The sequence below is a fragment of the Pholcus phalangioides genome, unplaced genomic scaffold, assembly GCF_987345545.1.
Source record: "Pholcus phalangioides strain wild (caught in Gottingen) unplaced genomic scaffold, Ppha-v1.0 ptg000031l_1, whole genome shotgun sequence".
Taxonomy (NCBI): domain Eukaryota; kingdom Metazoa; phylum Arthropoda; class Arachnida; order Araneae; family Pholcidae; genus Pholcus; species Pholcus phalangioides.
The window spans coordinates 3116956-3137407 of NW_028301621.1; the positions used below are offsets into that span (position 1 = coordinate 3116956).

General features: G+C 37.4%; 1 protein-coding gene across 1 annotated transcript in view; it reads left to right on the forward strand.

Annotated features, from left to right (window-relative positions):
* LOC149067011 (structural maintenance of chromosomes protein 5-like) overlaps positions 1-20452 on the forward strand; it is a 254890-nt gene that overhangs the window by 135165 nt on the left and 99273 nt on the right. The window contains exons 12-14 of the mRNA XM_089252810.1: positions 249-403; positions 4245-4456; positions 8776-8965. Of these exons, the coding sequence (XP_089108936.1) occupies positions 249-403; positions 4245-4456; positions 8776-8965 (557 nt within the window). The remainder of the gene's footprint in view (positions 1-248; positions 404-4244; positions 4457-8775; positions 8966-20452) is intronic.

Genomic DNA, 20452 nt, shown 5'->3' on the forward strand with positions numbered 1-20452 from the left:
ATCGCCCCCTTGGGGGCAATATTGCTCACTTTGGGAAACACTGTTAGACTGTAATACAGTGGAGGGGGGAGGTGGAAAAATCATGTTTGGCCCCTTCCTTCATAAATTTGCATTTGTCTCTTAAGGTCAGTAAGTATAATAATCTTAAGTGTTAGTTACTTCTAATTTATAATCTGAGTAACTATTGCTGTCATTATTTAGTTTATTGATCTGTATTTGTGTGTGTGGCTGTTTTTTATATTCTGTAGAAGAGAAAGAGAAGCTGAAAAGACTGAGTAACATTGAAAATAAAAAAATGGAGGAGTTGTTTAAAAGAAATAAAGGCACTTATGAAGCAGCAGTTTGGCTGAAAGACAATCGCCATCGTTTCAAAAAAAATATTCTAGGGCCATTAATGCTTTTGGTAAGTAAGTCAATAGTAACTGTTCTTCTAATTTGGAAGATAGATGACAACACTAAGCAATTCTAGACATACCCTTATATTGTCAAAGAAACCAACACAATATTTCCTAGTATTTGTTCAAAGTTTTTATAAGAGGAATCTCTGAACTGACATCATTCTTTTATAGCAAGGTGGCAACCTGTTTTCTAGCTGTGCCATAAATAAAACCATTTTCAATGTGCATGCCACTCTATAAATTACAATACTTAGACCATATGTCCTGTTTTTACACAGGACATGGTCATCCCCCACACCCCCTACTCCACTTTTTAGTTTGCCTGCCCTCTTGTTTCGGAACATATGCTTATTTTACCATTTATTTTTTTATTTCATTTTGCCACTTTTTTTAATAAGAAATTTCTCTCATCCTTTAATTGTGAATCAGATTATTGTTATGCAATCAGTAATAAATGTTGAGTTACAGGATATAAATGTATGATTCATCAGGTGATCAACCACATGGTCAAATTTCTCTGTTTCACATTCTGCTTTATAGTCGCATAATTCAGAGTTACTAACTCCTACGCAGCGCCATCTGAACGCATGGGCCCACACGGGCACCTCAAGAGAAGAGGGGCCTCACAAAAATGCAATGCGGTTGAAATTTTTTAGAATTTACAAGGTAGGGCCTCAGAAAAACCACTTGGCCCGGGGGCCCATGATGCTCTTAAGACAACCCTGCTCCTACGGATTGTCTGTAGTTTCTACAGACGGCCGCAATAAACTACAGTACTACGGGAGACACTCTCAATACTACGAAAATCATTTCAAAAAAATTGGGTCTTTGAGTTTCTTGCAGTGTTTTACCTATATCATAAGTGACAATGCTTCTGATTTACCCGGAAGCCTTCCGATTTTTCAGCCTTATTAAAATTTTCCAGTAAGAAATAAAAATTCTTCCGATTTTTTGCATCTTTGTATAAAAATCCCTAAAAGTCTTCAAGTTGAGCTTTGTTTGAATGGAAAATCCCTAAAGAAAACATTCTTTCATTCCTTGCAATTTTAGGCTGACCTCGTTTTCTCAGGGAAAATATGGGAAATCGGGATTTCAAGTACGAAAAATCGGTAGTTATCACCAAATATGATACCAACAGCGATCAAAATGGCTAATTATAGCTAAAACAAATTGGGACAGCGAAAAATGTGTCCCAGAAAAACAGGACATATATGGTCACCTGTTGAAATTTCAAAATGTGTACAAATTTTTCCTTCTATTTGTTTGACATGCTTTCTTTGATGCGGAATGTGTCATCCCGTGATAAACTACATATTTTTTAGTCCGTGAATTGGCACTTATGTTATATATCTCTTAAATTGTATCTATCTTTACCATAACAGGGTTCCCAGCGTCCTGGAAAGTCAGGGAGAATCGGGGAAAGTCAGGGAAAATATTAAATATTTGTCAAAAGTCAGGGAAAATTTTAAATACTTGGGAAAAGTCAGGGAAAATCTGAAGAAAAAAATCAGAGGATAAATCTACATTCAAGTGGTTTACCTTCACTTTTTTCCATGGAAGATTATTTTTCAGATCCTCAGAGGGAGGAAAAAAATCCTTATCAGCATTTTCCACCAGATCCCCTACTGAGAGAAATGTGTTATCAGTTGAAGGGTGGGATTTTACATACTGGAAAACAATGTTGGCCAATCTGCCCTCTGAGTAAATAGATGATGGTATCTGTCTAAAAAGGGGAGACTCTCCTTTCCATTGTTGAAAACAAAGCCAATACCAGCTCTAACATCTTTTCTATCTCTTCTGAAAAAACATTTTATCCTCTTGTTTTTTTTTCCCCTGCCTGTGGGTAGAGAACCTTTAACTTTTTTATGTTGAAGAATGATTTGAATTCAATTATCTCTGTGTGAGATTTCCAAGGAAACTGGTATTGTGTGCAAGATCATATACACAATTTGATTTGGTGGCAAAATATTAACATTCTGTCTGTAATGTGCTTTTCAATGGTATATTATCACAAAATGTTACACATTCGGCCCTTCCCGTATTCGTGGTTTTTTTTTTTCTTCATTGGAATTTTTTTTTCAGCAATGCTCAGCAATCGTCATTCACATGTTTTGTTTACAAGATTTGAGTTGTGCGTGTTTAGGATGGCTCATTTGTCTAGTACGCTACTGATAATACTTTGAAAGGAGAAAAAAAGTGAAAACTTTACAAGAAAAATTGAATATATTGGCTATGCTTGGCGAAAGTAAGTCAATTGCTGCAGTGGCTCGCCATTATGGAATCAACGAATCTACTGTGAGATATATCAAGGAAAGGGAATCTGAAATTCGGTCAGCCGTGGGTGTAGCTGCACCTGTGGTAGCGAAAACTTTGCATCGCCTATGCAATCTACGTGTTTCTCATACCGAAAATGCAGGCTTTTTTTGCTAAAAAGTTTAGTAGCAGACCTTCTTTGTAGCAGTCTTCTGCTACAAAGAACTTTTAGTTTGAGTCGAATTTAAAGTACAACTTCAGAATATTCTCCAGGTCATGATGAGAGGTTTTAAAAGTTTGGTTACAAAGATTTTTTATATATATATGTATATATATATATAAAATGAAAAGGCGAAAGATGAGATTTATTGAAAAAGGAAAAATATGGATCAATGAAGAGGTCGTTCTCAAGGGGAACCCCCCCACATTGCTCCAAATTGCAAAAATGTTTCTAATGATGGTTAGCCTAATAGGCATAAAATTACCATCAGTTCCCCCGACATTTTTGCGATAAACAAGCTTTGGAAGTCAAACAGCAAAAATGAGAATACACAATTAGAATCAAAATATGAAATAACAAATGAGTTAAAAACACAAAAATATATATACATAAAGTGTGTTAAAAATTGAAAAATGATAAAACTTGAAGAAAAACATACCAAGAGTAAGACTAAAACCGTGCCGCCTGAATTGACTATAAGAAAAATGTGGGTGAAATTTTAAAACCCAGAAAAGAAGATGGATAACCATTGCCACTCAAGATATTTAAAAATTCAGAATATGCTTCTAAAAAATCTTTAGCATTATTACAGGTTTTTTTTAAATTCTTGAAAGTTGTCCAAAAAATATATTTTTCAAAATTCTAATACTAATATTAGAATTGAAATTAGTCAGAAAATTGACTTTAAATTGAAATTCTTTCCTTTTATCGAAAATACCGATAAAAGCTATGTTATTAGATAAGCAAATTTTAAGATCCAGGAAGTCCGTAGATAGGGGGTTGTGATTGGTTTTCTTGAGTGTCAAGTCTGTAGGGTAAATTTCACCGCTAAGATCAAGAAAATTCTCAAAATTAAAAATAATGAGATCATCGATATATCTAAAGCTCATGATTTTATGTTTAGTGAAAATTTTAGTTTCGTGGAAATGTAGAAAAATGTTTGCAAAAGCACTAGAGAAGCAATTGCCCATGGGTATACCTTTGATCTGATTAAAAATATTGATGCCATTATATAAGTAATTCTCGAAAATGCAAAACTTATATATTATTCTCAAGTTATTTATTGATATTATTTATTATAATACATGTTATTACATATATTATTGATAATACTCTTCAGAATAATTCTTATTATTTACTATAAGAATATTCCCCAGTAATTTATGAAAGTAGTCCTTCCAGAGAATATTCTCAAGGATATTATATGTAACTATATTATAAATAAGAGGAGAATATTCTCATCAAGAACTTATAAGAATATTGTGAAGTTATTTATAATAGTGGTTCTAGCAGAGAATTATTATTCTCGAGAATTTTACATCTCTAGTTTGCCATTTAAAGGTATCTGCAAGGTTTTTCTTTTTTCTTTCTAGCTTAATGTTCCTGATTCAGCAAATATCAAGTACTTAGAAAATCATATTGCAATGCGCGACATGTTCATTTTTCTGTGTGAAGATCCAGAAGATACAAAGCTTTTTACAAAGATCTGTAGGGGTGAAAAAAAATTGGCAATAAATGTTGCCTGTACAGCTAATGTTAAACCATTGAATTCCTACAAGCCTTACAGTCCCAACAATCTTTTGAAGTGAATATAATTTTTTTTAATGTTCATATGATGAAAAATAATACTAGCATATAAACTTTCATTCAGAATTTCAAAATATTAATTCTCTAACCAAATACAAAATCAACCAAATACAAAATACAGATACAGTGGAACTTCGGTTAATGAGTGGTTCAGTTAACAAGCAATTCGCATAGCGAGCAAAAATTTTGAACAAATTTTGACTCAGTTAATGAGCGATGGTTCGCATTATGAGCAAAAATTTTGAGTTTTTTTTATTTATTTATATTTATTATTTTCACGTTATCACAACGAAGCTGATGGTATTTTGCTTTAACCCACACACGTGTTATAAAATTTTGGGTAATATTCTTCCCTAAGATCTCCAGTAAGCGTGCCTCAGTTGGAAATTTAACACATGCGTGTGAATATTTACAGTACGAAACTAGATGAAACAGCAGAGATACATATATGCACCTGAAGTTTTTTAATTCTGCTTGGAAAAAAACTGTTGAACGTGATTTAAAGGGGCCAGCTCATGAACAAAAGCCACTACTTGTGGAAGAGATTTTGTGCTTGGGAAGACCATGAACTGGAGGTACATGAGGATGACATTCAAGAACCAGTGGTGAAAAATGTCTAGAAATTGACGGTAGATCAAGTTATGGATCTCTTTTGCATGATCCAGCAAGAGTTCATGGACAGTATCTCATCTGAGGAAGAGAGAAGTAAGGAGTCCCTCACATAAAATGAGATTAGAGAGATGTGTAGAATGTGGGACTTTGTACAAAACTTCTGTAGAAAAGAACCACCCAAATAAAACTGTAGCAATGTGCAATCTCTCCAACGAACACAGCAATTTACCATTTCCCAGAAATCCTAAAAAAAGTCCTAAACAATATATAGTCTCCCCCCCCCTTTCTCTCTCTCGTCGTTTAGAGTAAGTTCATTTGTAAACATTATTGTATTGTAAATTTATTTATGGTGCTTATATTACGTATATTTTATTGCATTATGTATAATTATTAAAGTGTTTAATTATTGATTTAATGCCGTAATCATTTTCATGTGAATGACTAATTGTTTAACGAATTATCCAAGTTTCCATTATTTCCTATGAGGAAGTTAGATTCGCATTACAAGCTAACGAGCTAAGGATAACGAGCACGTTGGCAGAACGAATTAAGCTTGTTAACCAAAGTCCCACCTGCTATATTCTGTGTGTTTCTCTGCATGTTCAGAGATTGAAGAAACATGTTGTCGCTAACATGTTTCACAGTGAAATTCTTCCATTTTATACAGGGCTTATTCTAATTTTACATACATGATCACACAAGGAATGCTAAAATACTAAGCAATTTTAATTACCTTTTTTTTTTTTACTCACCTTATCTGTACAAGAAAAATAGTAGAAAACTTAGTAGTCAGCATTTTCAATAAAACAGCTGTTGCTGAAGCAATAATGAAGCAAAAACTATAAATAAATTGGTACATAAAACCAAAAGTATACTAAAATGCAGAGAACAGAAAAGGTTGAAATCAGCTTATTCACTCGATTCTTGGAGTATAGACATTAAAGAATTTTCCGGCACACGTTGGAAAATAGAGGTATTCCTTGTGTGTGTGTGTGTGATGGTCTCCCTTGCTGTTTTTCTGGCATGCTGACTAATGCTTGGGAATACTGAATTAATTTGTTGAATTCTGGGAAAATTGGTTGTAAATCGAGCTTTGTTGACTACTCATGAATTAATTATGTATTCAGTTAATATATTCCAATATGCTAAAAATCATACTTTGAGAACACAAGACATATTTAAAATAAGGGGTTATATGTGACAGAATAATAGTGTTTGAAAAGAACGTTAACTGCACAGAAAAGATAAGCATCTTGAATAAATTTAATATTGAGATAAAATTGGAACAAAAAATAAAATTTGATTTCTCTTTACCATTGCTCATAAAAAAAAAAAATAAAAAGTCCTAATTCCATTTCTCTGTGTCAAAGTCCAGTTTTATCAGTTTACAAAAATCATTTTCACATCAAAGTATGGTATGGCAGACAGATATAGTAGCACGCCGCTGTGGTGGTCGAGTGGTCAGTGACTGACTCACGTTTCGAGGTCCCGGGTTCGAACCCCACTGTCACCACAGTGGTGGTCGACTGAAGTTGGTTTTCTGTGGTTCCCAACTTCAAGGCGTGAATGCGAGCCGATCTCCCCTTTAAAAAGTCTCACCACAGAGAGCAACAGACCTACAAACAGCACAAATGTAATTCAATCATAACACGTCACACACTTCACTTCTGAAATATAGAGGTCAGCACTGAAAAATCAAACACAACACTACATACGCATTCAGACTGTTGGGTACACACACAGTTACACTTCCGGCACAATTCCCTAGGTAGCAAATCACCCATAGATGGTGATAGACCTGAGTTGGGCTCGGTTTGAAAGATAGAGTAGCACCATAAGTTACGAAACAAACATAAACCTGACAACATAAATATACATTAGGGGCCACACACACACATATATATGCACAACATATTCCTGCATGTACCAATTCGTTAGAAAGTAGAGGAATGTTTACGAGGTGCATGTATATATAAAGTTGAATAGTAGTCAGTAGAAATATTTCTCATCATTCAAGAGTACCGGAATAAACGCATGAAACTGGATACATTTTTAGAATTTTCAAACACGCATAGCCATTTTGTTTTTGCCAATAAGAGGCTGAAACTTTTGTTCACTTGTTTCATGAAAGAAATCTATAAATCCTTTGTCTCTTATCCAGCAGCAGTTGCTTTTTTAAATATGGTTTGAAAATGTTATTGTACTCATTGAGAATCAGATATGAAACTTCCTAATCATCATAAACTGTATGGTCCACTAAATCTGATTTTCAGTGGAATGTTGCACCCATCGAATTGCTCCTTTTACTGCCAACTATATAACCATCTTTTAAAATAAACATTTTCATTGTTTAGACTATCTTTTGCAATTACCTCTGCTTTTTCGCTTATTTATATATGGATATTTTTCATGAAACCATTCCAGTATAGTTTAGTAGGCATAATCAAAATTATGTTTTCTTTTCATTATCTATCTGAGCTTTCCATTTCTTTCATTATTATTCTTCAATTTTATCAATACTTTTCTTAGTTTTTGACATTTGAATTTCAGAAATTTCTTTCTTTTTGCAATTTCAGTTTGCATTCATGTATTTTTTATTGCATGTAAAATTTTACTATTTGTCTCACAAAACTTAAATCTTTTTTTGCATTCATATTTCTACGGCCTTGTCTAGTACATATAATATAGAAGTAACCAGTGCCTTTATTGCATTATCCGTGGAAATTATTTAGTAAGAGTGAATAACTTAAGCATTGTCTCTGGAAGGAATTTTAGTTCTGGCAGGTTTCTCATGTAGAAGGTGTTTGCTTATCCATTACCCAATTAAGCAGGGCTCACTGTATTCCTTTAGAGCTCTTGAACTTTCCATTCGAAGGAGCAATTTTTGAGAAAAAATTTTGATGCCTAAAAATTTTGAATGGATTTCATCTCAACACTTTCAAATATATTCAAGACATGCAAAAAGTTAACACTATGGAAATATTTAAAACCCTAAAAAAATGAAAAAGTAAAATTACTGAAATTTCTTGCACATTATTTATTATATTCTTTGGCAAAATTAATTTGCTTTATCTGCTTGACAAGTTCTTTTGAACAAGATGTTTGATATGAAGTGAGAGAGAGAGAGACGTCTAGTTTGATGCTACTTATGTGTAATTTAGAGATGGTACCATTTTTTCTCTAGTTAATGAGACTAAAATAAGACACTAAAATTTGCCCTGCATGTAATTGTTGTAGAAATTTCCTTGTTAACCCTCTATGGCATAGTTTCCCAAGCTTTTTTGTCCCATTGCCCCCTTCTTCAGAAATTTTTTTCTCCCAGCGCCCTTCAACGCAATCTAACCCATAGAATCCTATGCTATATCCGTAGCTTCTACCGCCCCCCTGAAACGTTCCATCGTCCCCCCCAGGGGGCATTAACGCCCACGTTGGGAATCACTGCTCTATGGTTTCACCCACATAAAAATACTTTTAAAAAGATTTTCTTTTCTTCATAAAAAAGGATGTAGATTTGTGCTGCTAGCGCATTTCTAATTGAAACAATGCAAAACAATTATCACACAGTAACTTTTTTACAAAAAAAAACTTCAAAAAGATATCAAAAATACATATTTGTGAATTCTCCATACTTGTTTTCGTTATTTCAGTATACGTGTGCTATAATTATTATAGCAATAATTTATATCACCTTTTTGTATCTTTTAGGTACAGATTCACTTCTTTTTTAAAGGACTTGTTTGAAGCTCCTGAAGTAGTGAAGGCTTTTCTTTGTGAACAATATCAAGTGCACAACATAGCCATAGGCAATGATGCTACTGAAACATTTTTATCTGACAGAGGAGGAGATATTATACAACAGATTCCTTTCTCAAAATTTTACACTCCTACCACAGCGGTAAATATTTTTCCATGTAAATATATTGGTTTAATACTGGCAAAAAAATAACTTTTTTATTTCAATCCTTTATTCATTATATGAAATCCTACTTTCCTGCTAAAAAAATGTGAATATTTGTCTGGGACAAATTCTTTGGAAAAGTTGTTGTAAAAATAAAAATGGTATGGGACCATATAAAAAATTAGATTTTGTGACACTGTATTTTTACTCTCAAAACTGTTAAAATGTAATTTTTGAATGCCTTTTTGAGAATTTCTTAAATTGAAACCGTTCGTCTATATGATGGACGAGTGATGAGATAAAGGCCACATTAGCACAGGATACCCTGTGCATATGACTCATTGTAATCTGTTGGCTCGCCAATCTTTTTCTTTTTGTATGAATTCGAAAAGGAACCAACGCAATGTTATTTCTTTTGACTCTTTTTTGAAGATTTCGGGGAAATGAGAAATCGCATTGTCGTTGTGCAACGTCCCTTATGGGAGTTGCTTGCCCTGTTCAAAATATCCAGTAATAAGGGGGCAAACGACAAGTGGAAAATGATTGCAAATAAACTTTCGCATGAAATATAATTTATTAAATTCAATATAAAGTTAGTCAATTTTAACAATAGATTAGTACAACATGGAGCCCTCTATTTAACATTAACAGAAAGATACTGGCTCACCAATTGATGATCATCAATCAACAGTCAAACTTTTATGCTGATCGGACATCCGATGTTGTTAGTCACTTTGACGTAGCTTTTCCCCGCAAGTATCAGTGAAGGTCTCTCGGTTGAGAGCTGGATCGTTTCGATTAGTACCAGGAGACCTCTCGGTTGAGGACCGGACCACTTTGATCAGCTCCAGTGGGCCTCTCGGTTGAGGGCCGGACCACTTTGATCAGCAATGAAGAATTTTGACTGTGAAGATTAATTAATGTTTTCGATTCCGGACCTGCCGGGAAACAAATTCAAACACTGTAAACTATTGCATTTTAACTAATTATCAGCTTAGTTTCCCAGCCTAAGGCCAATGGATACGGTAGCAAGACGGTAAACCGTCCTACTAGAGGGCTTCAGTTGAAAAGAACAAACAAAGGATGAACGCAATGTGAGAGACAAAGAGGGAGGAATTTATACTCCTATTTCACAAGAAGTTTGGGACCACATGTCCTCGCAAGGCCTTTTCGCCTCAACAAAAATATCGGATTTACATATTCATGCGTCACTATATTATAAACATTACAATTGAATTATTACATTGGAATCTGGCAACATAACACAATCCGGAGAGCTGATCAGACTCTCCCGATTATGTAAACAATACCAACAAGACAATAAGTAATGAAATATTCCGACAGAGGTCTGCAGCCCCCCGCCGAAAACAAGTGAGTACAACACCATATTTTCCATACAACGAGTCTTGCAACAACTCCCCCGGGAGGTTCTTTAATAAAAATAAAAATATTTAACCGGGCAAACCCTTAAGCCTCGCCCAAACTATACATAATCTGGACCAGACCCCTCCACGAAAATAGCGACATCGTCGTCATGAGGGAAATTAATTTATGTGGGACATCAGTAGCCCGATCTCTGGCCCGTTCTCGTTCGACAGCCGAAAGACCCCACCCGTCGACTGCCGAACTAAACGAACATTCTGGCCCTTACCCGTTTGTCAACGGGTCCTCGGGTGGTTTCCGGTAACTGAGAGGTCCCTGGGGTCTAAAATAAGAAGGAATTTCCCACATAACGACAAGATCCCCATTAACGTAGAGGGATCGGATTCCGATACGTTACATTTGGACAAATTCATTACTTGCGCAGTTTTACTTGGGTGGTTCTTTTTTTAAAAAAGATTTACAGTGTCCCCCCTCATCTTTATGATTTCTTGAAGTGAGGGAGTTCACCTCATTTCTCTCTTTCACTGATGAGAACCCGTTCATGAGCTCTTACTGTTTGCGCATGCAATGGAGATCCATCAGTTTGTCTGTATTCAACTCTTGGCTATATTCCTTCGCTAGTTCTTGAATATCGTTCCCATTCACCTCTAGTTCCATGGTCTTTCTGTAACATGGCGTTGATGTTCACCTGACCTTTAGACTTTGTATCATAATGCATATGGGGCCGTTCAAGTAGTACGTAAGCAAATTTTTAAGCAATTTCTGATCTCCCCCCCCCCCCCACCGTCAGTAAAAGTAAGCAAAACTCTAACCCCTCCCCCCCCCTTGTCAGCAAAATTTCGTCATCACTGCCCCTCTACCTATTAACGCATATTGGTGGGATCAGAAACGTGCGTGGGAGGAGGGGCATAGGGGGCTCATGCATCTCCCTCCCACAGACGAAAAATTTTTTTTGATGCATTTTGAAAGAAAATACCTTTATATGTTATTATAATCAATTTCTGTTAATTTCAATGCTATTTGAAGGGTAACAACTCAAAATTTTTCTTTAAGAAATTCATTGCAACCCACCCTTTGAGCCATATATGGTAAGCCCTTGACCTGCAGACCAAATGTGGTCCTGAAGGTATTCTGATCTGGCGTGCTCCACCTCAAACCTAATTTTGTAAAAACAAACTAAGCGGTACATTTACAAATTCCTTAAATGACCAGAGCATTTAAGTGTTTTGTGGCACAATTCCAGAGCATTTAAGTGTTCCGTGGCACATTTTCAGATCACTCAGGTAGGCCTCAAAGATCACTTTCACATTCAAAGACCACCTATGTAGCCCGCGACACTGTTACAGAACACTTAAACGATCCGTGGCACATTTAGAGATCCCTTGAGTGATGTGGCACAGTTTTAGATCACTTAAGCCCTACATATCTCTCAAGTTACCCGCGGAACATTCCCAGATTACTTAAATGATCCGTGGCATAATTAAGAATCAGTTTAGTGATGTGTGGCACAGTTCCAGATCACTTAAGCATTCCGGAATCATTGCCAGAGCACTTGAAGGATCCCTGAAACATTTAGAGATTGTACCACCATGGATGTGGCCTCAAGAAACTTATTTAGAACCGCATGGTGATAACAATTATGTAATTTACTCATCTGACTCCATGAATTGTCACTACTCAAGATCTTGATAATCAAATAATTAATTTATTAAAAACATAACTTCAGAACTGTTTAACATGTTAAAATTTATATAACTTAAAACGCATAATGGGGATACATAATGTAAAAAGTTAAATACTGAAAAAGAGTGAAGAGGGAATCGCCAACCGCATTTTATACAACACTAGCGGTGACGTCGCATTGATATAACACAAGGTGCGATGACGTTACAACATAAAACATTCACAGCGACACCTACAATACTCCCCCACGAGTCCTGGGGACGGTACATGAAAAATTATATCATTTCAGTACAAATCTAACTTTACGGCTGGACCTCATGACGTAGGGCTTAGGTTCAGTAACAGAATCTGAAGTTTTAGGATCAAATTCATTATTGAATTTGAATTCAGTGTCCTTGAGCAGGTTTTAACCTATCTATTGAAATAGTTGTGACATCATTATTAATTTGAACTTTGAAAAATTTATCAGTCCTTAATAGAACTTTGTAAGATCCTTGATATGGTTGTTGAAGAGGACAGCGAATGGAATCCACTCGGACGAAAACGTGTGATGGTTTCGCCAGGTCCTTGTTGATGAACACCTTGGCTGAACTATGGTGGCTAGAAGGAACTGGACGCAGTTCAGGCATCTTTTTGCGTAGTCTCAACGAAATCTGAGCTAGACACATTCTGACTAGAGTCTCTGAAGGAATCGCATGGAAGACGTAGAGTAGTACCATAGACATTTCGGCTGGAGTGGAACTTATGTCCTCCTTGAAGCTGGAACGAACACCAAGCATTACCACTGGTAGGATGTCTACCCATCGTTCAGTAGCATGACTCATTATGGCAGCTTTGAGTTGTCGCCATTGCTCTGTGGATGGTACGCTGTTGTGCGAATGCGGTTAACACCGAGCAGTCGTGCTAGGGATGTGCAGAGTTCAGATTCGGTGGTAAGCACTTCAGGAACACCAAAGCGTGCAATTCAGTTGGTGAAGGCAGCAACACTCTCAGCAGTTTGGTCAGGAATTGGTATGGCCTCAGGCCAGCGAGAAAATCACAACACGTTAAGACATAATGGTTGTCTCTTGATGGAGGAAGACGGCCGACTATATCCAGATGGATATGTGAGAATCTGGCTGAAGGTTGTCCAAACTCTCCTATAGGAGATTTAGTATGCCTTCCGACTTTAGAACTTTGGCAATGAAAACATGTCCTTCACCATTCTTTTCAGTCCTTGGCGAGAGACTTCCAAACGAATCGTTTGGATATCATTTCCACTGTTGCCTTGGCACCTAGACGGGATAAACTATGAATAGAATCAAACACTTGCCTTTGAAATGTTTTAGGAACGTAGGGCCGCACATTTTCAGTTGACACATCACAGTAGAGTTTAATATCGGAATCAGCTAAAGTCATTGGCCTAAGCTCAAGACCGGTACCAGAATCGACTGCAAATCAGTGTCCCCAACCTGCGCGCGAGCCATCTCAGTAAAATCAATTACAGTAGGAACTTTAATTTCGGCTATGTGTGAAAGAGCATCAGCGACCGAATTTTGTTCGCCTGACACGTGTCTGGTATCAGTCGAAAATTGACTTATGTAATCGAGATGCCTTATTTCTCAAGAGCGGGGCATTTCTCAGTTTTCTGAGTGGAGGCATATACCAGAAGATGATGGTCTGTGTACATGGAAAAGTTACGGCCTTCTAGCATGTGACGAAAATATCATACTGCTGAGTAAATGCCTAGAAGTTCACAATCGTAAACACTGTACCTTTTCTCAGTTGCTGTGAGTTTACGTGAAAAAAATCCAAGTGGTTGGACTTGTTTTTTGACCACTTGATGTAAAACCACTCCCAAGGACGTATCCGATGCATCGACTGTGAGTGTCAAAGGTGGCAGTTATTTATACAGTTTGCAGCTGATCCCGAACGGCTATTTTGTTTCTCACCAAGAGGGGTTCAAACGACAAACGTTTGGTGTGCATACTTTCTTCAATAGCAATGTGCTGTTTGATCATCATAAAAAGCACTGTAAAGGACAGAAGAGGGTATTGCACACATGACATCCCTGAGCGTCTTGTGGCACAGTTCACGAGTATCTTATCAACCTAGGCTACCGTATTTCACTGCTATGTAATTAGTATTTCACAGATACCCACGGTTTTTTAATCTTGACAACTAGTACACAGTATCACTGATATCTCTTTCAAGTATTCATATTAAAATTCACGAAATGCAAGAAACTGTCAAAAGAACAAGAAACTAGTAAAAAAAGTAGATGAAATCAAGGCCGGAACTGGGGAGGGTGCAACTGCCCCGGACGCCAAACTTTAGGGGTGGTGGCAAATATTAATGAAGAACAAAAATACCGTTATAAAATCATCAGAATTTAAGTGGAGAGGGTGACAAAATCATGTTTGCCCCTCCTCATAAAAATCGCAGTCACTACCTGGATGAAATTGTCGTTAACAATAAATAATATTGATAACAAAATACTATAGAACAAGAGGAAAAAAATATTACTCACGGTACTTGGTCATGGGTTGAGTGTGAATTTTGGCATACACCGTTCTCATCCAAAATGTGGAACGACGAGTGGTCAAAGTAAGAAAAAGGGTGAATATTACCCCCCCCCCCCCCGGGTGCCAAACCAGCACCAGCTATAGCACTGTAGTTATGAACAAAAACTATTTATTCTTAAGCTTCAACAGAGTAAAACAAGACAAGCTGAGGCTTCAAACAAATAAGAACACAATGAAACTACAGCCAATTTACTGGATCACTTTCCTTGTGATGAAAGAGAGCACAAACTGATATCGTGGCCTCAGAGGAGCGAAAAATTCCAACTTGAGCAAAAACACGAAAGTGAAAGGACGGTCAGTTTTTAGTAATTGCTGCTTCCTCATCAACACCTTGGGCTAATGGCTGAATTCAATTGTGACTTGACTGCCTCTGACACCTTCAGCCGGTTTTCGATCTCTGTGCATAATTCAACTGACTTTCAAACTTGGTGCCGCTTCTTCGTTCATGTCCGGAGTCAGTCATCAATCCTTTATATATAATCCCCCTGACTTCCATTTCAGAGCTGAGTTCACTTATCTATGCCATTTTGGCTCAAGTCAGTCTTCTGGACAACAACTGAGATTTTGTCAAGAAAGAAGCAGGGCTCCCACTTGTTCTACTTTTCCTGCTTTTTAGTAAAATGTCCTACTTTTGTCCTACTTTTTTTTACAAAATTCTGTCAACAAAATTTTTAATTGATTTTAATTGACGAGGTAATCATCTATATATTGCCAAATAATACAAATTTAGTAGATTGCAATTAAAGATTCTGCCAAAGCAGAAATCGTATCATTTTTAAGGTTATTTGGGTGTGTATGTGGACCGTTTGGTTTATTAATTTTTTATTTGCTTAGTTTGAGGGTTCAACAAGTGGAGTAGTGATTAAAAACTTCTGTGCATGGATGGAAAAAAATAATTTTGTATTTACTACTTCATGGTCTTGGACAGTAACTAACATTCATCATTTAAAATTATAGTGCACATTTTGTGTATAAGTGACACAGCAGTTCTCATAACAAAGCAGTTGGGTACATAGGTCTGTTTGTTCTAGGTTTGGTGATTCTGATGCTACCCAATAGCTTTCTGTTGTCTTCTGTATTCTTTGGGCATGCGGAGACATAAAAAACATTTACAATGCTCAGCAAAGAGCTAGAAATGAAAGTGTTTCATTCGTCAAAAACAATTACGTTGAACAGTAAAATGTAAATTACATCATATAGCTTATGTTATATAACAAAACAAAAACCGCAGTGAGATAATGATACACCACTACATTTAAATGTGTGATGCAATCCTTATTCATGAAAATTTGCTAAAGATAGAGCATCAGAAAGTAACCAAAGGTTAGAAAATGTGTTGAAAATAAGAAATTTTGACTTCTGTATATAACTTCAAATAATTAAGATGCTTTATACGAGAAAAATATATATTCAGGAGTATTATGAGACTTTTTGGAAAAAAAACCACTTATACCATTTAAATATATACCATCAGAATGTATCCCAAAAATATGAAATGTGGTAAAAATGAAAAATTTTGGTTAATAAATGAACCAATATGGTATTTTTCAAAAAAAAAAAAATTATATTTAGGGCCACTTTGAATTTTTGAAAAAAAAACCAAACAACCCTGTTAGCGACTCATGTCTCTAACGTTAGTGTTTGCTTATTTTACAATATACATGTAGCTTAGCATTTTCCCCATGTTCAACCAAGGCTCATACACTTCGTTCAACTCTAGAGGGAAAAAATCGCGGTTGCCTTAGAGATGTGGATACTGGTGAAGAAGTAGAGAATAAAGTCACATAATGAATCTTCTCATTAAGCATATAAAAACAAATACACTCGTGTACAAAATTAAGATAATTTGGTTGTGTCTATTTTCACAAAATGTTCTGAGTCAAAGATACTAATAATGGCCCAGAAGAAGTATGAAACTATTCAGTGTCAAATACGTAAGCTTATACGTGTGTGTGGACAGAGCTGTGACCACGGAGGGGATGATAAGCGCACAAGGGGCTTTCCCCAATTCATTTGCTCGTACTTCCTTGCAACATTCTCTGTTTTTCCTTGCAAAAGTTTGGTAAATTTTATAAGCTATCAGGTAAAATAAGTAGCCACAAATGTATGGATGATGGAATGAGATGGAGAATTGTCGGTGGGTTGGAGGAAAGGCAATCACAAATGCAGGTGGCTACAGAGCTTAATGTAGCGCCCAGATGTAATGCCAGTTTGTGGAAACAGTTTTATGACACTGGATCCATATGGAGAAGACATGAACAAGGTCGTCGAAGAGCCACAATGCTTAATGAGTATCATTATTTGGCACTTCCAGAAGAACCACAATGCTTAATGAGTATTGTTATTTGGCACTTCCAGTGCTGTGCCACAGGACTGCTACATCACAGCTCTCATATGAGCTGTATGCTGCAACTACTTCACCAAACACCAACTCTGGCAATATTGCTTTATTGCAATTTACTGGCATTAATGAGATGGGTTGGAAATGAAGGCACTGTCTATTCGTGATCGTCTCAAGTTCATTAAGGAAAATATCTATATCCTCTCTTGGGTACGAACCCGAGACCGTAACAGCAACCTTCACAGTGGTAGACAAGCATCGTACCACTCGAACACTGATGCATGCTGCAACTAGAACTCAAGTTTCATGGTTTACTGTTCCCCGAAGGCTTCATGAGAGTGGGCTTTAGGCCAGAAGACCCGTTGTTGCATCCCTTACAGAACACATTTAGCATGATACAGACAGCATCAGCCTTGGACCAGACTTCAGTGGAGCACTGTGCTCTTCATAGATGGATCAGTATTCAGCCTGGACACTGATTCTCAACGTATCCTCATCTGTAGAGAGCCTGGGATCTGATACCATCCCTCCCACATCAGGGAAATAGACCACTATTGTAGTGGAGGTGTCATGGTCTGGGCAGGAATCATGTTGGATGGCCGCATACCCCTCTATGTGTTCGACAGAGGGCCCTCCAACTGCTAGGAGGTATAGAGAGATCTTAGAGGCCTATTACGTTTGCCTTTTCAGGGGCACAGTTGGCTCTCTGTTCCTGTTCATGGATGACAACGCTTGTCCACATCGGACTCACTTGGTCAACGATTATCTGGAAAGTGAGAATATTCTGCATATGGATTGGCCAGCCAGATCTCCTGACCTCAAACCTATAGTGACCTAAACATGTCTTGGACGCTCTTGGGAGGGCAATTGCATCTTGCCATCCCCGTCTGAGAACCCTCCCAGAGCTGAAAACTGCATTGCTGCAGGAGTGGGACCAATTTCCTCAAGTACTCCTTAACTGCCTTGTGTCCACTATGTTGCCTCGCTGTGCGACCTGTTTGACTGTGAGGGGGGCATACCCCATATTAGACTCATTTTCGGTTCAATCTCGCAACATGGATTTTGGACATCCCTGCAATGAGGAGCTTTACTGACAATCATGTGTGCATACTATGACTTTTGTATGGTGCATCTCTTTTTATGTTATAACTTATTTGTGCCAAATTTCATTAAAATGTGTCCATTAGTTTTTCTGAAATTCAACAATGTACTAATTCTTTTAATTTTTCACACGTGTGTGTATATAAGAAAGCAACGGGGGGGTTGCCTTCTCCAGCACTTGCAGAAGCTACAGACATGTTAAAAATAGTAATGCTATTGAAGCTCGAAAATCACATTTTTCATTCTCAAAATCAATTTGAAGGTTTTGTACAATGTTTAAGAGCGTCCAAAAAAAAGTAATAATTTCAAATTATATAGTTCTATGATTGTTTCTATTTTATACAGGCATAGTGAAGGATAGCATTCAGTATGTATTTTTATAATTGAGAATTTTTGATTTTTTGTGAAAGTATAGTTATCTTACGTCGATGAATTGGATAATTCGAACTTTTTTGCTGTCCCCCCTGAGCTTCAAATTAAGGCCCGTTTACACCCGGTAAGTGATTAAGTTAGTAACTAAGTTGCCAAGTACGTTACAATGTATGCAGACGATAAGGGCCGTTTACACGGCTTTAGTTGGTAAGTGGCAAGTGCATAAGTGATTTAGTACTTTAGTGAAATAAAAATGGTTCTATTTTTCCGGTTAAGTAGACCTGTGTGCATGCGCCAGTGGGAGTGACCTGCCACTCAGATATCAGTCTTTTCGCTCTCTCAGGGGGTTTATTTTGATCTTAATGTTTATGCTCTGTCATCTCCTACTGTTTCGCTAGAATTCCGCAGAAATACAGGATAGTGAAGTGGCCAGAGGGACACAACCTTCAAGTTTGTTGAAGAATATCTTGAATTTTTGCCATGAATGTTTGTTGAACTACACTCATGTCCATAAATTAAGGATAATTCAGAATCACACGGAAATCGAAATCTAAAGTAAAAATTTCACCTGTAGAATTATCACACACATCTGTAAGAATGATATGCAAATTTCAGGAAGCCACCAGATGATGCCGATAGTACGTTACAATGACGAGAGTGTAAGAAGAGGGTATAGAAGGAATGGTGGCAAAGATGTAAAATTGTTCACAAGAGTTCTGTAAGGCGCTCAGTGCCATAAGCGAATAGTTATGACACAGAGGACGCATGTGGATGATTTTTTACGTGGTAGAATTATCGGCAGCCTGGAATGTGGGCGTACTCAGATGGAAGTATCCGAGGAACTTGGAATTGCAATTGTCCAAACGATTCCAAGATAACGGAAATGTCAGTAGACGTTACAGTACAGGTCACCCCGAGTTACACCGCCGAATGAAGACCGGTATTTGGCAGTAACTGCCAAAAGAAGCAGACGGAGCACAGCGTCCGACCTGTCTCGTCAGCTATCTGCAGCCACGGGTACCACAGTTTCAAGGCAAACCGTGTACAGACGTTTGGGAGATATTGGTCTATATGCTCGCAGGCCTGTCAGATGTGTTCCGCTCACGGCAACTCACTGTCGACAGCGATTAGCCTGGAGTAGAGAACATGCAATATCAGGGGTGCAAGAGCTGCGCCAATTGCGCCAAACTGCGCCGAAACGGTTCTCTTGCTACATGGTGCGCCAAGACGCCAAATCCCTGCGCATTCGCGCCAATTCTTGTTTCTGGTTCGCGTAGGTACCGCTAATCCACTGTAGTGCGTCAAATACCGGGAATTTAGGAAAAAGAAGCATGAAAATTTTGTTCACGGGACGCGTTCTTTCCGAGACACGGAAAAAAAATACGGAGGGAGAAACTTTAATTTTTTTTTCACTTCCCACCATCTACCACAATCGCGTTATGTCGTGACCTTGGAAAGTAGTTCTACTACCTTGAAGTATAAAGTCCTATACTGTTATTGGTTAACCGGCGGGCTATCAAAGTCCCTGAATGAATATGCCGAATTTTCCGATTTCGAAGACCGTTTTTTCTCCTCCAGGTTATATACTGAAAATTACGGTAATTTCGCGGCTGCCAACATGCGTTCTAAGACCGCATACATCGAAAAGAGGATTAGTTTACTCGTTAATTTACCGACATTTTTCGAAGATCATTGGAAAAAAATGGGATCTGTTAAAACTCCAGCTAAAATATTCATAGTTTTGTCATCTAGTCACTATGCGGTCGTGTGATTATCGTCGGCAGTTGCCGATCGTGGCAATTTCACATTGCGAAAATCCGGATTTGGTGAACACAGGGGCAGCTCAAGGAAAACAATTTCTACCCATGTGGAATCTGTTTTTGGCGCTACTGAAGGCGTTTTTTTTTGGTAAACAAAGCTTTTTTCACCCTTTCAATTCCATTCAGCACCCCTCCTAAAGCGGCGCCCAATATGGCAGCACGGTCCGCCACTGCATTGGTGGGGGAGGGGCATGCTCTTAACAATAGTCAAAGGAAGGAA